This window comes from Microtus pennsylvanicus, chromosome 1, assembly GCF_037038515.1.
Source record: "Microtus pennsylvanicus isolate mMicPen1 chromosome 1, mMicPen1.hap1, whole genome shotgun sequence".
NCBI classification, from domain to species: Eukaryota; Metazoa; Chordata; class Mammalia; order Rodentia; family Cricetidae; genus Microtus; species Microtus pennsylvanicus.
The window spans coordinates 82428238-82448803 of record NC_134579.1 but is presented as its reverse complement, the minus strand read 5'-3'; the positions used below and the strand labels follow the sequence as shown (position 1 = coordinate 82448803).

The 20566-nt window shown below is 51.1% G+C and overlaps 2 protein-coding genes across 3 annotated transcripts; both read left to right on the top strand.

Moving 5' to 3' along the window:
- Positions 1 to 4102, top strand: Znf358 (zinc finger protein 358). The gene is made up of 2 exons (XM_075971234.1): positions 1 to 153; positions 2305 to 4102. Exon 2 carries the CDS (start codon positions 2343 to 2345, stop codon positions 4026 to 4028), a length of 1686 nt encoding a protein of 561 aa, XP_075827349.1. The 5' UTR covers positions 1 to 153; positions 2305 to 2342; the 3' UTR covers positions 4029 to 4102.
- A 2996-nt stretch (positions 4103 to 7098) lies between these two features.
- Positions 7099 to 20520, top strand: Mcoln1 (mucolipin TRP cation channel 1). Of its 2 annotated transcripts, XM_075971199.1 has the most exons (15): positions 7099 to 7253; positions 11421 to 11626; positions 12827 to 12994; positions 13072 to 13237; positions 13845 to 13953; positions 14185 to 14281; positions 14452 to 14551; positions 15584 to 15690; positions 15804 to 15953; positions 16083 to 16184; positions 16863 to 16937; positions 17084 to 17206; positions 18108 to 18323; positions 20093 to 20223; positions 20321 to 20520. In XM_075971199.1, exons 1-15 carry the CDS (start codon positions 7223 to 7225, stop codon positions 20355 to 20357), a joined length of 1818 nt encoding a protein of 605 aa, XP_075827314.1. In that variant the 5' UTR covers positions 7099 to 7222; the 3' UTR covers positions 20358 to 20520. The 2 variants fall into 2 exon arrangements, with proteins under 2 accessions (XP_075827314.1, XP_075827315.1); XM_075971200.1 differs by lacking the exon at positions 16863 to 16937.
- The last annotated feature ends 46 nt before the right edge of the window (positions 20521 to 20566 follow it).

The window sequence follows — 20566 nt, the reverse complement described above, 5'->3', positions numbered from 1 at the left end:
TCTCGCTCCCCGGGAGCGCCTGGCGGGGCCGCTGGGCCGAGGGGGCCGCCGGCGGGGCTGGTGGGCGGTGGGGTTTCCTGCGAGCCTGGGGCGGGGAGACGCCGTCTGGCCAGCGCGGGTGCAGCTGGGCCGGGCAGGGGCGAGGGGCATCGGGTGAGTGACCCCGAGAGCGGATCGGGCAGACTGGGAAAGACTCGGCAAAAGGGGGAGGTGGCTGGGAGGAGGCCCCCACACTAAGAGCAGGGTGCGGGGCGCGGCTCTGGGCTACTTATATGCACCCCTCGCCGAGTGCGTGGTGCCAGCTCTCGAGCTAGGTAGTCAGGGTGGCAGACGCGGTGGAAGACGGGGGATCCCCAAGAAGCTCAGGCCTAGTGCATTTAAACCGCCACCCCCGGGACCACCCGCACCCCCCCCCCACTGTGAGCCTGAGATTGGGGTGGGTGGAGGCGCCCGCTAGCTCTGAGGTCCTGCAGCGCAGGACGCCTCCTTGCTTCAGGAGGTGATGGTGGGTGGGTGGAGGTTCTTTCTTTCTGGAAACCAAGAAAAGCCTGGGGTATTGTTCTTCCTATGTGGGACTTAAGAAAGGCCTTTTACTCCATAGTGTGTGTGTGTGTGTGTGTGTGTGTGTGTGTGTGTGTGTGTGTGTGTGTGTGTGTGTGTGTGTGTGTGCAGCGGGGAGGTATACTATTACCTCAAGGGTCCCAGGAAAAAAATCCCAATTGTTATCTCCCACCTCCCAGTCTTGGGAGTTCTTTGAAGCCCCTTTTCCCAAGAGGTGATCCGGGTGCACCTGCCTTCTCCCTCGTCTAAGAGATGGGAGTTTCCATCCAAGATGGGAGTTCATGAAACTGCTTCCTTTGAAACAATCTAAAAGTCCCCTGTCTCTCAGAAATCTGGGAGGACTCCCCCGGGAGTATTGCCCGCTAATCTCCAACAGTGGGGCCTGGGTAGAGAAGTTTTTAGGGGAACTCAGCACCCCTCTGTGTAAGTCTCCTGGCTGTGAGGCTGGGGCTGGGTAGATTTTCCTAATCCCCAGGAACCCAGCCCAACAAACAAAGAGTTCCCTCAGCCCCAAGGTAGAGCTCTCTTACTTTCTCCCAATCTGCCCCCCTAGCTTTCCCCTTAGCACAGTCTTCATACCCTAATCATTGAGTCTGGGGCTCAGGCATTCAGTTTCCTGGAGACATTCCTCCTCTCCCTTCTCCTGTCGCCCCCTCCACCCCCAGTTTTCTCCATCACCCCACAGTGCCCAGCTATTGTTTTCACCAAGGGGTTAAATGCACAATCTTAACTGCTCTCTCCTCCCTTCTGGCTATGGAGTTCTTAGTGCCCCCGGCACTCCCTTCCCCAGGAAAGACCCATGTATTTATTCACTCTCCTTAATTCTGAAAACTGTTACTTTGTAGCCCAGGTTGCCCTTGAATTGTGCAGATCTTCCAGCCTTAGCATCCCAAATGCTGGGATTACAGGTGTGTACTGAGCAGCTAGCTCAGGTCTCCTCTCCCGTGTCCTCTAGCTTAGGAAATGGACACCAAAGATCTTCTGTCTAGGAGATAATATATCCCACCCAAGCTGGGAGGTCTAGAATTCTTCACTGGGACACAGAAGGGGTACCAGCTATCATTAACTTCTCAGCATTACCACCACCCATTCTGCTTCTGCAGGACAAACCACACAAGTTCCCCTCTCTATCAGGAACATCCTGATCTACCACTTTCTAAGGTGGGGCAAGAATTCAGACCATGACCTCATGAGGAACAAAGAACCCTGACATCCTTTTCCCCAGATGAAGGGTGTCAGACCTTAGAACTGTCTTCTATAAGACCCAAGCTCCCTTTCTACAAGATCTCAGGATGGGGCTGGAAATGTCGCTCACCTATCGTGCAGGAAACCCTGGGTTTGAATTCCAGGACTACCTAAGCCGAATGTGCTCGTGCACAGCCTACAGTTCTGCACTCAGGAGGTTGAGGCAGAAGGATAAGAAATTTAAGGTTATCCTTGGTTACATATGAGTTGAAAGACAACTCAGGCTACACAAGACCTTGCTTAAAAAAAACAAAATCCCAAGATGGCCTCTTATCCCCTCCAGGTTTAAGCTGAAAACGGAGGCTATCAGCATGTCCCACTAGGGTCCCTGTCCTCCAAATTCTAGGTAGGACACCAGTTAGAACTCTTCCTGTGGTTAAAAACAAAAACAAAATCTGTATGTAGTTAGCAAGGACTTTTGTGTGGCATGGGCCAGTCACTTTCCCCTTCTCCCCCCCCCCCACCTCCCTCCATCAATCTCCTGTGCTCATACTGCAGATTCTGTGCCAGAAGCCGCAAGCAGTTGCACTTCTAGGATGAGGCGCTCAGTCCTGGTTAGGAATCCGGGCCACAAGAGCCTTAGGCCACTTTATGGAGACCTCCATTCAGACCCAGAAGACCTGGACCCCAGTCCCAAAGATCCAGACCCTATTTCTGAAAGCCCCGAGCAGGAGCCAGAAGACCTCAACACTGTCTCAGAAGATGGGGACGCCAGCTTTGAAGATCTGGACCCTGAGACAGAAGAAGCTCAGCAATCCATTTTGGGGAAGCCAGACTCGGATTCCCAAGATTTGGATCCCACGTCTTCAAGTTTTGACCTTGATCCTGATGTCATTGGCCCGGTGCCCCTGGTTCTGGACCCAAGCAGTGACACCCTCAGCCCGGCTGCTCCAGATGTGGATCCCCTTCCCTCTGGCCTCACTGCCACCCCTGAAATCTTGGCCACAAACCCAGCAGTACTTCCCGCCCCCGCAAGTCCACCTCGTCCGTTCTCCTGTCCCGATTGTGGGCGAGCCTTCCGTCGCAGCTCTGGGTTGAGCCAGCACCGGCGCACCCACAGTGGAGAGAAGCCTTACCGCTGTCCCGACTGTGGCAAGTCATTCAGCCACGGCGCCACACTGGCTCAGCATCGAGGCATCCACACGGGTGCGAGGCCCTACCAGTGTGCTGCCTGCGGCAAGGCCTTCGGCTGGCGGTCCACACTGCTCAAACATCGCAGCAGCCACAGCGGGGAGAAGCCACACCACTGCCCGGTGTGTGGCAAGGCCTTTGGTCATGGCTCGTTGCTGGCCCAACACCTGCGCACACATGGTGGCCCTCGTCCCCACAAGTGCCCGGTGTGTGCCAAGGGCTTTGGGCAGGGTTCTGCGCTGCTTAAACACCTGCGCACCCACACTGGCGAGCGTCCTTACCCATGCCCGCAGTGCGGCAAGGCCTTTGGGCAGAGCTCAGCCTTGCTCCAGCATCAGCGCACGCACACGGCTGAGCGTCCCTACCGCTGTCCCCACTGTGGCAAGGCCTTTGGGCAGAGCTCCAACTTGCAGCACCATCTCCGCATCCACACTGGTGAGCGACCTTATGCCTGCCCACACTGCTCCAAGGCCTTTGGGCAGAGCTCGGCGCTCCTGCAACACCTCCACGTGCATTCTGGCGAGCGCCCCTACCGTTGTCAGCTCTGTGGCAAGGCCTTTGGCCAAGCCTCTAGCCTCACCAAGCATAAGCGGGTGCACGAGGGAGCTGCAGCTGCAGCTGCTGCAGCGGCAGCAGCTGGGCTGGGCCTCGGGCCAGGCTTGAGCCCAGTTTCTATGGTGAGGCCAGGGCAGATCTCTTTTCTAGGTCCCGATGCTGTTTCTGTGCTGGAATCTGGCCTGGACCTCAGTTCTAATGCCAGCTCTGCTCGAAGTCCTGATCCTACTTCTGTGCTGGGTTCACTCAGAAATCCCATCCTCCAGACCCACTCAGGATCCGTCTCCAGTCCCGATCTTGTTCTGTCTTCTGACCCTAAACCAGCCCATGATGCTGACCCTGATGTGGTACCCAGTCCTGACCAAGAATCTGATCCCAGCTCAACCCCCGATCTTGTCCCCAGTCCTGACCCCAACCCCAAGTCCCAAATGAATCCCTGCTCTCCTACTCACGACAGTCCCAGCCCAGCCCTTCCAACTGGAGAGAGTCCCAAGTGGGTAAAGGAGGAAGGGGCACTGCTGGGGCCCGATGGATAAAGGGGGCACTGGCATCTATGGTGGTTTGGGGAAAGTGTCTGTTATATTCATAGTAAAATCCTCCTGCCTCCTGACTCTGTGTGTTGCTTGCCTTTTGCGCTTTCTCCTACTGCGGTAGGGGTGGAGGGTGTGGTCAGCCCAGGTCGGTGGAAGCACACCCTCTAGGCTTCCTAGCTTCCCACTCATCATGCCACGGTTCTCCTGGGTCTGGCCACTGTGATCAGTCACTCAACCTCTGTGGGTGTTTTCCAGTGCTGGAATTTCAGGCATGCTGATGTTCTAGTGGGCTACTAAAGGATCCATGGGATCCTTGAGCTAACCTCCTTGTCCTTGAAAAGCCACTGGAGGAGCAGAGGTTTCTCTTATGTGCTTAACAAACATCTCTTAGCCTGTGTAGGGGTGCAGGCCTGTCACCCCAGCACTCTGGAGGTGGTAGCAGGAGGACTGGGCTATGTAGTGAGACTCTGTCCCAAAAGGCTAGGCTATTACTTGGTGATTGTTGCTTATTTCTATATTAAAATATCTGTTTTTATTTGATGTGTATAAACGTTTTGCCTGTGTGTATATCTGTGTAGTATGTGCATGGAATGCCCACATGGGCCAGAAGAGGACGCTGGATCCCCTAGAACTGGAGTTACAGCTGGTTATGAACCATGATCTTGGCGCTGGGAATTGAACCCAGGGCCTCTGTAAGAGCAGTAATGCTCTTACCCACTGAGCCATCATATGCATTCATTTTGTGTGGAGGCAAGGTAACTTTCAGGAGCCGGTTCTCCTACCATGAAGGTTCTGGGGACTGAACCCATCAGGCTTGGCAGCAAGTGCCTTCTACCAGCCTTCTTTATTTTATTTAAAAGTTTTATTTTTATTTCGTGTGTATGAGTGTTTTGCCTGCATACAAATTGCATCAAGTGCATACCTGGTGCATACCAGAGAGGCCAGAGTGGTGCTGGATGCCCTGGACTGCAGCTATGGGCAGTTATGAACTGCCATGTGGGTCCTGGGTACTGACCCAGGATTAACATCGAAAGATCTCTTCTCTTGATTTGTTTGTTTATTGAGATAAAGTCTCATTTTGTACCTCATGCTAGCCTGGAACTTGATGTAGTCCAGGCTTGCCTCAGTTTCCTGGATGCATAGCTATAAACCATCATGCCTCAATAAACATCTAATGCTCATTGAGGTCTCAGCAGGAAGCAAGACCAGCACAGTTTGGACACTTATAAAGCTAAGTACAGAGGGTGGAGCATTCTAAAGCATAGCAAGGTTTCTGATTTAGATGGAGGGATCACTTTTCCTGAGGAAGAGTTTTATGTTTGTTTTATTTTGTTTTAGGGGTAGGGTATCACTACACAGACCTTGCTGTGGTTTCAAAAACCATCTTCTACATGACGCAACATGCCTGCTTGTGTGTGTGTGTATGAGTGTGTGTTGTAATTGTGGGTGTGGATGTGAGTGCCTGCTTGTGTGTGTGTATGAGTGTGTGTTGTAATTGTGGGTGTGGATGTGTGGCCTGTTTGTGTGTACACATGAAGGTAAGGAATCCAGGTTGATGTCTTCTTTTTTACTCTTCATTTTTTTTTTATTTTTATTAGAGATCTATGAGTATTTTGCTTCCAGGTAAGTGTTCACTGTCACTGGTAACTTTGGAGGTCAGTATATACTGGAAATGGAGTTAGGGATGGTTGTGAGCTGCCATGCTGGGAACTGAACTCTAATCCTCTGCAAGACCCGGTGCTCCTAACTGCTATGCCATATCTCCAGCCCCTTATGTGTTTTATCCCGGAGCTCACAGATTTACTAGAATGCCTGGCACCTGACCCTGGGCCTCAGGGATCCTCTCATCTTTGCCTCCTCAATGCTGGGATTGCAGGTACCAGGCCAAGGTTTTTATATGAAATCTAGGGACTTGAATTCAAGTCCCGAACTCATATAAACAAGCACTTGGGCCACTAAGCTATCTCACCAGCCTCCATGCCTGGCTTTTGAGGGCGTCTTACTATGTTTACCAATATTACTGACTGCACTGGTCATCATGCCTTGTTTCTGCAGTGCTGGGGACGGATCCCAGTTTGTGCATGCTGAACAAGCACCCTACCAACTGGGTGACGGCCTCAACACTGGGAAAATGGTCTTGTACCGCTCTGAGAGGCAGGTAACTGTGGGTGATTCCCATTTTACAAAGGAGGAGAAATTTTTGTTGTTTTTGGTTTTTTTCCAAGACAGGGTTTCTCTTTGTAGCCCTGGCTGTCCTGGAAATTGCTTTGTGGCTGACCTTGAACTCAGCTCCACTTGCCAGGATTAAAGGCATAAACCACCACGCCCAGCAAGATTTTAATTTATTATTATTAATAATAGAAAGAAATAGATCGCATAGTTTAAGGCACTCTGGAAAGTTTTGAAGTGATGGTTAGAAGTGCTTGGATTCAAACTCGTATTTAAACTACTTGTCTTACACAGAACCTATCTTTACAACCTAAGACCGCAAACGTCCTGAGGCCATAAAGAGGTGGAGTCTCCGTTTGAGCGCGAAGTTTTCAGGTCTTTGCAAAGCCACGGGAAACCACTAGGAGGTTCTAGTAGAGACAAATTCTATGGAGGTCCTTCAGGCTGCTCGTAGGCGGAGATTGGCAGTAAAAGGCAGGACTGAGTGCAGAAAGGCCGGTGTGTTTGGGCTGGTAGAAAATGGTTTTATTTGGCTTAGAAAGTACAGTTTGCTTGTAACTTGGATGGGAGACCGGAAAAGTTTCTGGGAGTTGAGGGGAGGGTACTTTCGGCTTAGGACGTAGGGTCATCACCGGACATCATGAATGGTAACAGTGTAGACATAGAAGTCAAGAGGCTGACACGGAGCCAGATCGGAACCAGTCCCTGCCACACGCTAGAAATCAAGTTTCCCAGACCTATTAGCCTTGCTAGTCGGTGCTAGGACCGCGCGACTGCCCTTAGCCGGCACGTCGCCACCGAGGAGGCGCATGCGCACTGCGGGAATGGAGGGACGGAGGGGAAGCACTGCCCTGGCCTCCTAGGCTGGGTCAGAATTCGTCACGTGTTCAGCGCTGGCGTCCCGCTCACGTGACCGAGGCTCCTGTCAGCTGACGCGAGAGGGTTTGAAGCGACGCCGGGAGGGAGCGAGGCCGCAGTGACCGCGGCGCGCGCTCGGACCCGCCCGCGCCCGCGCTCACCGTGCGGCCATGGCCACCGCGGCGGGCCGGCGCGGCTCAGGTGAGCGCGGGCAGCGGGAGGGAGCGTCCGGCTCCTTGATCTGGGAAGGCGAGCGCCCAGCCCTCCGCTCCTCAAGTCTAGTGCGGGAGAAATGGGCATTGGGTTTCTGGAACCTGGGCGGCGGGTGGGCACCAGCATCTCCGACCTCAGGCGGAGAGCTTCCACAGATCCTAGAATCTGGGTGTCTGGTGGGTATCAACATACCTGACCTTGGGCGGCGAGCGGCGAGCTTAACGTTCTGAAGTTCTCTGAGGTCTTCTCTGCATTCCTATGGGAGAGAGATTGACAGATGCCTCCTAGAACCTGGGCAGCGTGTGTGCATCAACATCCTCGACCTTGGGCGGTGAGCGCCCAGCTTCGCGTTCAAGTCTAGTGCGGACTTTCTCTGCTGCTCTGTTGGGAAGGGAAGGGCAGAAGGCTCAGAGAACTTGGGGGATGAGCTCCCAGTTTCCAGCTCTGAAGTTCCCCAGAATCCCCATGGGAATCTGGGTGGTGGGTGGGTACCAACATTTCTAACTTAGGTGGAGAGCTTGCATAGTTCCCAGAACCTAGGTTGTAGAAGGGTACCAGCATCGCTTGGCCTCAAGCAGTGAGCTTCCACAGCTCTTAGAACTGGGTGGTGGGTGACCACCGTCTTTCCCAACAGCTGACACTAAGCTTTCAGTTTTTCCCCTTAAGTCTGGTGCAGACTTCTTAGCTGCCCTATGGAGGAGACATGGGCAGATAGTTCCTAGGACCGGTGGATGGGCACTGGCCTTTCAAACCTCTGGCAGAGAGCTTTTTTTTTTTTTTTTGGTTCATCCTGAAGGCCAGTCTTATGAGAGAGAGGCAGATAGTACCGAGAACTCTGACTGTGGGTGGGCATAAACTTCTCCAACTTCAAAGGGCAGGACTCCTTATAACCCCAGCCTCCACCTCCCTTGTGCTGGGATTATAGGCATGGGTCATCATGGATGGCTTTATTATTGTTATTCTGGAGCATTTCTTTCCAGGTAGTATGTGACCTATGAGAGTGTTACCTTTAGCACCTAGTCTCTGCTCAGTTTGTGAACACAGACAGCAGCCAGCTTCTCCTATTAGGACAGTAGTTGAAACCCAAGGATTTTGTTAGTGATGCTTTTGTTTTGTTTGGGATCAGTGTTTTATTCTGTAGGCAAGACTTCAACCTGCTTTGCTTTTGTTTTCGGTTGTTTTGAGACAGTCTTTCTGTGTAGCCCTGGCAGTCCTGGAACTCTGAGATGTGCCGTCCTCTGCCTCCACAGCGCTAGAATTACATGTGTGCACCATCACACCAGACCTGAATATGCGATCCTCCTTTCTCGACCTCTGAGCACCGGGATTACAGGCCTAGACAAGTAGTCCTCCTCTGCCTCTTCTCTCTCTGGATTGAACCTAGGGACACGCTTACTAAGCAAACACACTACCACAGAGCTATGTCCCCAGCTGTAAAGGTCCAGTTGCTCAGTTTACTGAAACTCAGTAACTTTCACATGAGACTCAAGGCTTCGCTTCTGGCAGCCAATGTTCAAATGCTCAGCTTCCCTAAATGCAGGGAGGAAGGGAGCTAGCGGGATGGCCTCCATGAATCTTAATTACAACACATGCGGTCTTGCCTTCCTAAACTGAGATTGTATGTTCCCAGCTTCCAGACCTGCCATGGGGAAATCTGGGGTGAAGTCTCATGTTGATCCCCACTGTGTTCTGACTTCAGACACTCCTGTGGGAGGCCTGGCCAGTAGTGTCTGGGATAGGTTAGCTGTGATCTTAGCTGGGGAGTAACAGCCTGCCTCTGGCTTTCCCCTACTAGCTTGTAAACAAGCTCACCTAGATTAAATAGGGAGGGGCCAGGTCCAGACCTGAAGAACCACAGGTAGTGACATGGGCCAGCTTCATCCTGGCAGGCTTAGTGCTGGAAGAATGGCTCACAGATAGAACGCTTGTGTTCCATCACCAGCAGCACAAATGAATCTGTTTTCACCAGGCCTGGTTGTGTATGCCTTTAATCCCAGCACTGAGGCCCAAGAGGCAAAGGCAGGTGGATTCCCGTGAGTTCAAGCCAGCCAGTGACACCCTGTCTTAAAGCGGGGAAATCTACATAGCTTTGTTAGATAGAGGATGAAAGCCAGGAGCAGAGGCATGCCTGCAATCCCAGCATCCAGCATGTGGGCGGTGGAGGCAGGAGAATCAGGAGTTTAAGGCCATCTTCAATTCTATGAGTTGAAGCCACCTGGGACTACATCTGTTTGTTGTTGTTGTTGTTGTTGTTTGTTTGTTTGTTTGTTTTGTTCCAGAGAGAGAGAGAGAGAGAGAGAGAGAGAGAGAGAGAGAGAGAGAATGAGAAAGACCAACTGAGACCTGAAAGGTCTTCCAGTGGAGGTGACTAGGCTGTTAGAGACAAGTCTAGGCTACCAGGAACCAGGACTGGTGGGGACTCCAACAGTTGCTGCCGCCTGGGAACTTTGTTTTTGTGCTCGTAGTTGACTCTCCCACACTGGCCTACGACGACTCATAGCTCTCTCGCCTCCAACTCTCAAGTGTTTGCCTGGCAGGTGTGAGCCCCATGCTGTGCCCTAGCTATGCACAGACCTAGCTGTGCACTGAAGAACGGGCTCTTCCCTGCTGGATCTAGCAGGATTCTCAAAGCAGTTTCAGGATCTCAGCCTTAGGGGAAAATGGTTTCTGGAAGAGTTGGGGGAGGCGAACCGAGGCTGGAATTTGGCTCTTGGCTGTGTGGTCCCCTGAGGGATGATAAGTGAGTTGGTTGCACGGGGCAGCCTGTCTCTTCCACCATGTGGGTTCCGGGATTGAACTCAGGTTGTCACCTACGTAATGAGTCACCTACTTTACCTACTTAATAAGCCAGCCCCAGTTTTCGGGTTCTTCTGGGTCAGGTTCTAACCCAAGCTGGCCTGTGTTTCGGTATGTAGTTCAGGGAAAACTTGAACTTTCACCTCTGCTGGGTTTACAGACATGAGTCATTATGCCAGCCTTTTTTATTGTTAGGCCCAGACCTGTGACCTGGGATGGGCTGGTTTCTAATGGGTTCAAAGGTTATTCTTGTGGGATTTGTCCTGAGAACTCTGGAATGTGGGCTCTGCTATGTGCTAATTACCTGTAGACTAGAGTAGGGATAAGTATAGGGGCCTTGCCAAGCTCTCCAAGAAGCCAGCATAGACCAAGCTGATCCTTCTTCTCCCCAGCCCACAAGAAAACTGGTGGATTTTTCTGGCTAGCCTCAATCCAGGCTCTGAGATAAAAGCTTTATAAGTATCGAGTGCTCCATTTATGGAGGATTGTGGCTACTTCTTTTGGAAGATGAGGCTGAGGCTCAGGGAGGAGAATAAATTTAGACTGCCAAGCTTGGTAGCAAACATCTTCACTCTCTGAGCCATCTTACTGCCTACGCCCCCGCCCCTTTCTCCTTGAGACAGAACCCCAGGCTGGCCCCAGACTTGTGGCTACCTTGAACTCCTGATCCTCACACTTCGACTTCCCAAGTGCTGGATTATAGGCCTGTGCCTTGCCAGGTTTCTTTTTCTTTCACTGTGTGGCCCAATGCTGGCCTAGAGCTTGTAATCCTCCTGCCTCGACTTTCCAGTGTTCAGATTACGTTTGTGCCTTCTTCCCTTCCTACCTCCATCCTCCCCACTTGCCTTTCCTTTCTCACCAGGGGCTCATGTAGCTCAAGCTGGCTTCAGACTTACTGGATAGCCAAAGATGTACTTGATCTCCTGATCCTCCTGCTTCTAGCTCCCGAGAGCTGGGAGTTCAGGTGCGCACCACCATGCTCACTTTCTCTTACGCTGGGATCAGACTCCGAGCTTTGCGCTTCCTAGACAAACACTCTGACAGCTGAGTTACATCCCAGCCCTGGTTTTTCTTTTTTTTTTTTTATAAAATACTTCTTATTACATTTACTTATTGTGTATGTGTGCACGTGTGATGAGTTGGTGGGTTCTCTCCTTCCACCACGTGGGTTCAGAAGATCAAAGTCAGGTTGTCAGGCTCTGAGGTAAACCCCTTACCTACTGAGCTGTTTTACAGGCTCTCGCTCTAGTCTTTGTCCTACATTCGCCCTTGCCTGTAGGATTGGTGGGACTTGCTGGCGAAGGACGCAAAGGGCATTGTCCATCCCTCATCTTCTACTATCTTTTTCCATTCTTTTAGAAACTGAGAGACTGCTGACCCCCAATCCTGGGTATGGGACCCAGGTGGGGACTTCACCAGTCCCAACAACGCCCCCAGAAGAGGAAGACCTCCGCCGCCGCCTCAAGTACTTCTTTATGAGTCCCTGTGACAAGTTCCGAGCCAAAGGCCGTAAGCCCTGCAAGCTGATGCTGCAGGTGGTCAAGATCTTGGTGGTCACTGTGCAGGTGAGACCAGTCAGGCAGGGCTTCTGCCAAATGTTACCAAAACCACCACAGCCCACTGTTCTCATCTCAGAGGGGCCCCTTGCTGCCTCATAACAACGATGACAGTAGTATTACCAGTTAGGAAGGAATCTGAGATTTGTGCTCAAGAACTCCTTGTAGCTTCCCAGAAGCACTGGCCATACTCTTCCCTCCATTGTATACCTAAATGCCCTTGAGGCTCACACAGGTTAAGAGTCATGACTGAGCACTGGGTAGACAGCATTTGAATCCAGTTAATCTGATGCTATCCTGATTTCCTCTCAGCAAAAGTAGACCTACAGTACTTATCCTGGAGGCTTGGGTTTAGCACACCACCTGCCAATCAGTAAACATATTGACCATACTCGACTGCTGTGAGGTTTACCAGTATCCATCTTCTGCTGTGTACTGGGGATGCTTTTATGGGCGTAGCATGGAACTTAAGGAATGAGAAGTGAAGAGCGCCATGTTACTCAAGGCAAAGAAGAAGAAGTACAAGGAGCTGGTGGTTTTTATATGCTGACACAAGCTAAAGTCATCGGACAGGAGGAAACCTCAATTGAGAAAATGCCTCCATAAGATCTGGTGGTAAACAAGCTGTTGGGTATTTTCCTAATTCATGATCGATGAGAGAGGGCCCAGCCCATTGTGGAAGGGGCTACCCCTGGGCTGGTGGTCCTGGGTTCTATAAGAAAGCAGGCTGAGCAAGCCATATAGAGCAAGCTAGTAAGCAGCACCCCTCTATGGCCTCTGCATCGGCTCCTGCCTCCAGGCTCCTGCCCTGTTTGAGTGCCTGTCCTGACTTCTTTCAGTGATGAACTGAGATGTGAAAGTGTAAGCCAAATAAACCCTTTCCTCCCCAAGTTGCTTTTGGTCATGCTGTTTCATCACAGTAGTAACCCCAAGACAGCTGGGGATATAGCTCAGCTGGTAGAGCACTTGCCTGGTGTGCATGAAGCCCTAGGTTTCATCCCTGGTACTGCATAAACCAGGTGTGGTGGTGTACACCTGTTATCCCAGCACTTGGGAGGTAGAGCCAGGAAGGTCAGGGTCAAGGTTATCTTTGACTGAATAGCAAATTACAGGCTCCCCCTGCAGTGCCAGTAGGGCCTTGTCTCTCCCAGGGAACATCTCTTGGATTCTTTTTTTCTTCCTCGTCAACCTCTGGCTCCTTCTTGGCAGCTCATTCTCTTTGGGCTCAGCAATCAGCTGGTGGTGACATTCCGGGAAGAGAACACCATCGCCTTCCGACATCTCTTCCTGCTGGGCTACTCTGATGGCGCTGATGACACCTTTGCTGCCTACACACGGGAACAGCTCTACCAAGCCATCTTCTACGCTGTGGACCAGGTAGGGGGTGTGAGAGGGTTGCAGGAGTACTGTGCAGCACAGGTGGGGCTGACAGGCCCTCTTCTCTCTATTCACAGTACCTGATCCTGCCTGACATATCCCTGGGCCGGTATGCCTACGTCCGTGGTGGGGGTGGTCCTTGGGCCAATGGCTCTGCTCTGGCTCTCTGCCAGCGGTACTACCACCGTGGCCATGTGGACCCAGCCAATGATACTTTTGACATTGACCCAAGGGTAGTCACTGGTGAGTAGCCAGGGCAGGGCCTAATTTTGGGGATTTTAGGTTTCCAGGATTAAAATCCTGACCTAGGGGCTACAGATATGTCTTAGCACTAGAGAGCCTGCCTAGAATGCCCCAGTGAGAGGCTAAAGGTGAGGCTGTGGAAGAAAGGGAAATAGAGAAAAAGGAAAAAGTGTGTAAAATCCTGCCCTTGTCAGCTGTCTGTCTGTGTGATCAGATTGTATAATCATGAACAATTTGACGTGTGCGGGGTGCTTACTGGAATGCACACCGCAGGAAGAGCCAGGCATTGTTTTGAATGCCATCCACTCACTGAGCTTTCAGAGAGCCCGTGGGACGCTGTGGTCTCTGTAGAGCATAAGGTAGATCATAACCCTGGTTTGGGTGGAGGCAGCAAAAGGTCAAGTGTGAAGGGAGGGCTGAAGGTATAGCTCTGGTGAACTCTGGCCTAGCACGCAAATTCTAGGCTTGATCCCTAGTGCTGGAAAAAAGCAATAAAGCATAAAGTGGGAGCTGAAACAGTGAAGAAGGCCTGACAGAACTGTGGGAAACTGGCCTGGGTCTCCCCAGCGCCCTGAGTCCTTTCCGTGACGTGACTACCTGTCTTCAGACTGTATCCAGGTGGATCCTCCTGACAGACCCCCCGACATCCCCAGTGAGGACTTGGAGCTCTTGGATAGCAGCACCAGTTACAAGAACCTCACACTGAAATTCCACAAGTATTACCATTTTCTCTTGAGGGGATTGATTCCTTGAGGGGCTCAAGGGCCCAGCTGAGGATGGGGTGGGTGGAGGTGGCAAGAGTCCAGACATCTGGATCTGAAGCCATTTTCATGGAGTTTGTTGGGGGGCTGGAGCCACCACAGCTGTTTCCTCTGCTAGCTGCAGAGTCAGCACAGGATAGTGACTGACATTGAGCCCTTGACCCTCACCTAAGCCTCCCCCAATAGGCTGATCAACGTCACCATCCACTTCCAGCTGAAGACGATTAACCTGCAGAGCCTCATCAACAATGAGATCCCAGACTGTTACACCTTCAGTGTCCTGGTGAGCAGATTGACTCCCATGCACCCTCTGCCTGGTTAGGGGGCATCAGAGAGCTTTCAACAAGATGGTATGAGAGTGATGGGGTAGAGGCTAGGACCTGGGCCATCTGTCATGGGGGTTGGGAGCTGGTACTTGGGGCTGCTCAGGCTTACTCTGCCTTACCCCTTCAGATCACGTTTGACAATAAAGCACACAGTGGGCGAATCCCTATCCGCCTGGAGACCCAGGCCCACATCCAGGAGTGCAAACATCCCAGCGTCTCCAGACATGGTAAAAACCCTCCTACCTTCAGACTCCCGCACACACACTGCCCCCAAACAGTCCTAACTCCCAGGTGTTTCCTGGGCCTCCTATAGTACTGTCCAGCGTCCTTACCTTCCACGCCTTGTCTGTGAGCCCCAGACCACTGTCAGTCAGGCACCATAACCTGCCTGGGAGTGTCCTGGGCCCAGTCAAGTCCACCACAAGTAGGCAGGCCTCTAATTCCAACTCTTTAGGAGGGTGATGTAGGATGATCACAAATTCAAAATCTGCCTGGCCTACTGGACTTCAGAGTGAACTCAAAGACAGCTGGGCAATTTAGAGACCTTAAAACAAAAAGTAAAAAGATGACAGTGGTACAATTATTGCCTAGCATGCTCAAGGCTTAGATTTAGTCACTAGTACTGCAAATAAATACATGAGTAAATAAATATTTTCCTATACTCTCAGCACAAGGGTTAGGAGTTCAAGGTCACCTTGACTATGTCGTGAATCCCAGATTACTCTGGGCTGTGCAAGACCCTGTCTCGAAATAAAACGAAATGGACTGGAAATGTAGCTCAGTAGCAGAGTAATTCCTAACAGATATGAGGTCATATCTTCAATTCTCAGTGCTTTGAAATTATTTTTTTTAAAAAATTAGCTTTCCTGTAATCCTAGTATTCTGGAGGCTGAATTCAAGACCAACCTTGGTTACATAGTAAGTATTAGATCAGCCTGGGATATATGAGATCCTGTCTTTGAGACAAACAACCAAACAAAACAGGGTGGGGATGTATTTTAGTGGTAGAGGCTTGACTTAACACTGCAAAAGATTTATGCTCTATATCAGTGTTCATCAGGAATTTTGACACTTTCCATGCTAGGGAATCCCTAAATCTACTGATGGCCCTAAACCAGCCATACACACATACATACACACACACACACACACACACACACACACCCTCTCCTCTAGGACTCCTTCCTTGGCCCAACCCCTAGCCCCAACCTCTTATGGCCCCATGTGAATTTTGATGGGACCCACCCTCCTTCCTGTAGGAGACAACAGCTTCCGGCTTCTATTTGATGTGGTGGTCATCCTCACCTGCTCCCTGTCTTTCTTGCTGTGTGCCCGCTCACTGCTACGTGGCTTCCTACTGCAGAACGTGAGGCCCTGGTGTCACGAGCGCTGGTGCCCGCCTTGCCCAGCCCTGGGGCCATGGTGGGGGTGATGGCCTAGTAGTTTCTAGATAGACCCTCACCTGGCCTCCTCCCATAGGAGTTTGTTGCATTCATGTGGCGGCGACGGGGTCGGGAAATCAGTCTGTGGGAGCGGCTCGAGTTTGTCAATGGCTGGTACATCCTATTGGTTACCAGTGACGTGCTTACCATCTCGGGCACTGTCATGAAGATCGGCATTGAGGCAAAGGTACAAGTCCTTCCAGTGACCTGCTCTCGGGGTCCTGTGTCTCTGTCTTCGTGTCTTTGCCTGTTTGGGGACCACCTCCCCCACCTTGTTGAGTATGCCTATGAGTTGATCCCTCACTCCTGCCTACAGAACCTAGCTAGCTATGATGTCTGCAGCATCCTCTTGGGTACCTCCACACTGCTCGTCTGGGTTGGTGTCATCCGCTACCTGACTTTTTTCCACAAATACAACGTAAGTCTCCTGCCCCTGAGCCGGCCCTGGGTATCATCTGCCCCAAGTTCTCAAACAAACCCAAGCACACAAAGCAGTCACTAATTCTTGTCAGTCGGTGACCCATCACAAGCACCTTTCTTCTCCTTTTATTTATCTTTTTATTTATTTTCAAGTTTTTGAGACAGGGTTTCTCTGTGTAGCCCTGACTGTCCTGGAACTTGCTCTGGCCTCAAACTCACAGAGATCTGCCTGCCTCTGCCTCTTGAGTGCTGGGATTAAAGATGTGCACCACCACATCTTTATTTTTAAGTTTTAGGTTTTGGGTTTTTTTTGAGACGCGGTTTCTCTGTGTAGTCCTGACCATATTGGCCTTGAACTGAGAGATTTTCCTGCTTCTGCTTCCCTGAGTGCTGAGATTAAGAGCATGCACCACTACCATCAGCTTTGTATTTTATTTTTTTTTAAAGGCAAGGTCTTGGGTAGCCCAGGCTGGCCTTACTACACAGTTGAAGATAACCTTGAGTTCCTGTTCTTTCAGTTTCTGCCTCCCAAGTGCTGGAATGGTAGCTGTATGCCATCATTCTTGGCTTTTGGTAGCGCCAGGGATCACACTCAAGGCCCTGTGCGTATTAGGCACTCTACAACCGAGCTCCATTACCAAACCACAAATCTCTTTCTTATACCCACCTACCACAGACATACGCGTCTTTGTACCCGGGCAGGACCACGGGAGCCTGTCCCTACCTGCCCGTCCAGCTGAATCCAGCTGTGGTATGTCCTAGGCTCCTCCCAGGTGGGTCCTGCCCTATCTAAACTCAGCAGCTCCTCTGATCACATTGGTGAGGTCCTCCCTGCCATTTGAGAGCTAGTTGGGTTGTGGCCATTGCCTTCACTGTGGTTCTGTTTCCTCTCTGCAGATCCTGATTGCCACACTGCGTGTGGCACTGCCCAGTGTCATGCGTTTCTGCTGCTGTGTGGCTGTCATCTACCTGGGCTATTGCTTCTGTGGCTGGATTGTCCTGGGGCCCTACCATGTGAAGGTATGGGCTATTGGGGGCTGTATTTGTGAACTGCCAAAGGGCCCCAGGCTCCCACCCCTCTCCCAGCCTCTGGTCTCTTAGTTGTTGATCTGATGACCTGAAAGACCCACCTTGACCTCTGCTACCATACCTACAGACTTGTAGGTTTTGTTTTACCATCTGTGTAAGTAAATTGTGCGTGTGTGTGAGCGCATGTATACATGTACTGTGTATGCACATGTATATGGAAGTCAGAGGTCAGCCTTTGCTGTCATTTCTAAAAAAAAAAATTCACCCAAATAGTTTTGTTTTAAGACAGGGTCTCATAGTGTAGCCCTGACTATCCTGGAACTGACTATATAAACAGGCTAGCCTCAAACTCACAGGCATGCATGCTTCTGCCTCCAGAATGCTGGGAGTGTCATCATGTCCAGCCATATCTTGGTTTTTTTCTTTTGAGACAGGGTCTAACTGGTCTGTAACCCATGATCAGGATCAATTATCTGGCCTCTGAGCCCCAAGGGATCCTCCTGTCTTCACCTCTCCAGTTCTGGGATTGCAGGCACACTTCCACACCCAATTTTTTATGTAGATGCTGGGATTCAAACGTGGGATCTCATACTTTACCAGCTGAGCCACCTCCTCTGCACCCTGTAGCAGTTTTATATTCTGTCCCCTCTGACCCCCAGTGATCCTGACATTGACCCTGTGACCAGGTCATTCTTGTGGTCACTGATGACTGTCTTGACTTGGGTTACTCCACCTATCAGCCCCTCTGACAGTCCTTGAGCCTATGACCTTTAACTCCCCGACCTCACCATTGATATGATGACCCTCAGATGGGCCAGCTGCCAGTCATTGTGCCGCTGACCCCTGGTGAGCCTGACAACCTCAGCCATACCTATCCTCTCACTGTCTACAGTTCCGCTCGCTGTCCATGGTTTCTGAGTGTCTGTTTTCGCTCATCAACGGGGACGACATGTTTGTGACATTCGCAGCCATGCAGGCCCAGCAGGGTCGCAGTAGCCTGGTGTGGCTCTTCTCCCAGCTCTACCTCTACTCCTTCATCAGCCTCTTCATCTACATGGTGCTGAGTCTCTTCATTGCACTAATCACAGGAGCCTACGACACCATCAAGGTCAGCCATCTTTACCTTCCTCCCTTCCTTGGAATCCTTTTTCCTTTTCCCCTCCTCCTGAATTAGTTCCAAGGGCTGCCTGACTTCACAGAGTTGACCTGGGGTCACAGTAGGTCAAGCAGGAAAGACAGTCCGAGGAGAGAGCAGGCTGAAACTGGATTTGCGGGTAGTTGGGGTTGTGTGTGGGGGTCATCCTGAAAGAGAAGCCTAGGGCATATCACAGCTGCATTCAGCTGGATGGGTGGGAAAGGACAGATTTCTGTAGTCCTGCTAAACAAAAACAAAACAAAAACGTGTATTTTATTTACTCTCTCCTCAGTGTGTGTGTGTGTGTGTATGCATACACCCTTACACACACATCTCATCACATGTGTGGAGGTCAGAGGACAACCTGCCGGAATTGGGTCTCTCCTTTCACCACATGAGTCATAGACCTGAGCTCGAGGCCTGCTGAGCTGTCTCACTGGCCTCCTCCCTCTCCCATATGATCTTTTTCAAACATTTTCTTATTTGGGGGGTGGGAGAGGGTTGTGCACAGCATAGTGTTGTTTGTGGAAGTCCGTTCTCTTCTTCCATGATGTGGAATCACCAGGGTTGGTGTCAAATACTTTTATTTACCCTCTGAACCATCTTACAGGCCTGTTAAGTTCTGCCCTTGGAGAATAGCCTTGAACTTCTGTCCTCCTGCTTCCCCCTCCTGAGTGCTGGGCTTATAGATACTTAGCACCACATCAAGTGTATGTGGTGCTGGGAATGGCACCCAGGGCTTCCTGAACACTACGCGATTGCTCTCCAACTAAGCCACGTTTCCAGCTTAGAAGCTTTTCCAGCCCTACCCTAATACCAACTGTATCAGGGTCCTTCTGTAACTTTGCATGCTTCTTTTATACCTCTTGCTAGTGGCTATCAATCCATGTACTATTCATATTTCCCATTAGCACTAGATGGATGGTGACCACTTGATGCCCAGTGTACTCCACACTGAGTGTGATTCCTGCCTCCCTGATACCCCACTGTCCTCTCATTCAGCCTCCCACAGCCTGCAGGAAAACAACTTTTTCTTAGCACCCAAGAAGACACAGGAGCTAAGCACACACACGTACAAATGAAGCAAATATACATAAGTATCCAAAAAGCCTTTGTGGCAGGTGGCTGCTTAGAATATTCCCCTCTACTCCTAAGAATTCTGGATTGGAGAGATGGAATCCCAAGGGAGAGCATACTTCAAGACTGGAAGATTCAAGACGTGGTAGCCAGAAAGGGCTTGGAAAAATAGTGGTGGCCCCAGGAAGTCATGAGAAGAAGGTTTTCCTGGGACCCTGCCTCCTTCTATGTCACTGATAGCAGATGTGTGCCCGCTCCCACATGGATGATCTGTAGCCATCCCACAAGTATAGTACTGTCACCCAGGCCCCAAGCAGCCACCTTGAGTCTTGCTGGAGCACACTCCTGTAGCACCTTTGGATGTAGGAGTTCAGGCCTCACATTCATAGCTGTGAGTTGCCTTGTTTCAAGATAGATTGCTAAAATACACAGTGTAGGCTCCTGGCCTACAGCAGAGGGCACTAAACCAATAAAATTGAGACCTGTGGCCACATCCAGGGATGGAAAAGGTTTTTACAGTGAAGCAAGCTACAAGGCAAAGGTCCAGAAGTGAGACCAAGGCGGTCCCATCGGAGAAATAGTGGGGCACCCAGTTGACTGCACCTTAAGAGCTTTAGCAGTCAGGACCAACTTTCATGCTGTTTTGGGGCATCGTCTCTCCCCAGCACCCGGGAGGTACTGGCACAGAGAAGAGTGAGCTCCAGGCTTACATCGAGCAGTGCCAAGATAGTCCCACTTCTGGCAAGTTCCGGCGTGGAAGTGGCTCGGCTTGCAGCCTGCTCTGCTGCTGTGGAAGGTTGGAGCCCCAGGTGTGGGTTGTGGGTTGATAGAGCCTAGGGGAAGGCGTGTGTGCCAGAGATCCAAAGCCCCTTCTTTCCACTTCTCTTTTCCAGGGACTCCCCGGAGGACCATTCGCTGCTGGTGAACTGACTCCAGGATCATCGCCATAGACTTTATCCCCTGTACTGCTGGAACCCCAGCTTATTTATTTTTCGAATTTGCTTTTGACAGGCCTTGTGGATTTGTCGAATCGGACACTGGGAAAGGGAGGGCATGTAGGGTTGCTGTTAAATAAAAGGGAACATAAACGTGATGATCTAATTTGTAGCTGGGGTGGGAGGGCAGCCCTTTTACCACAA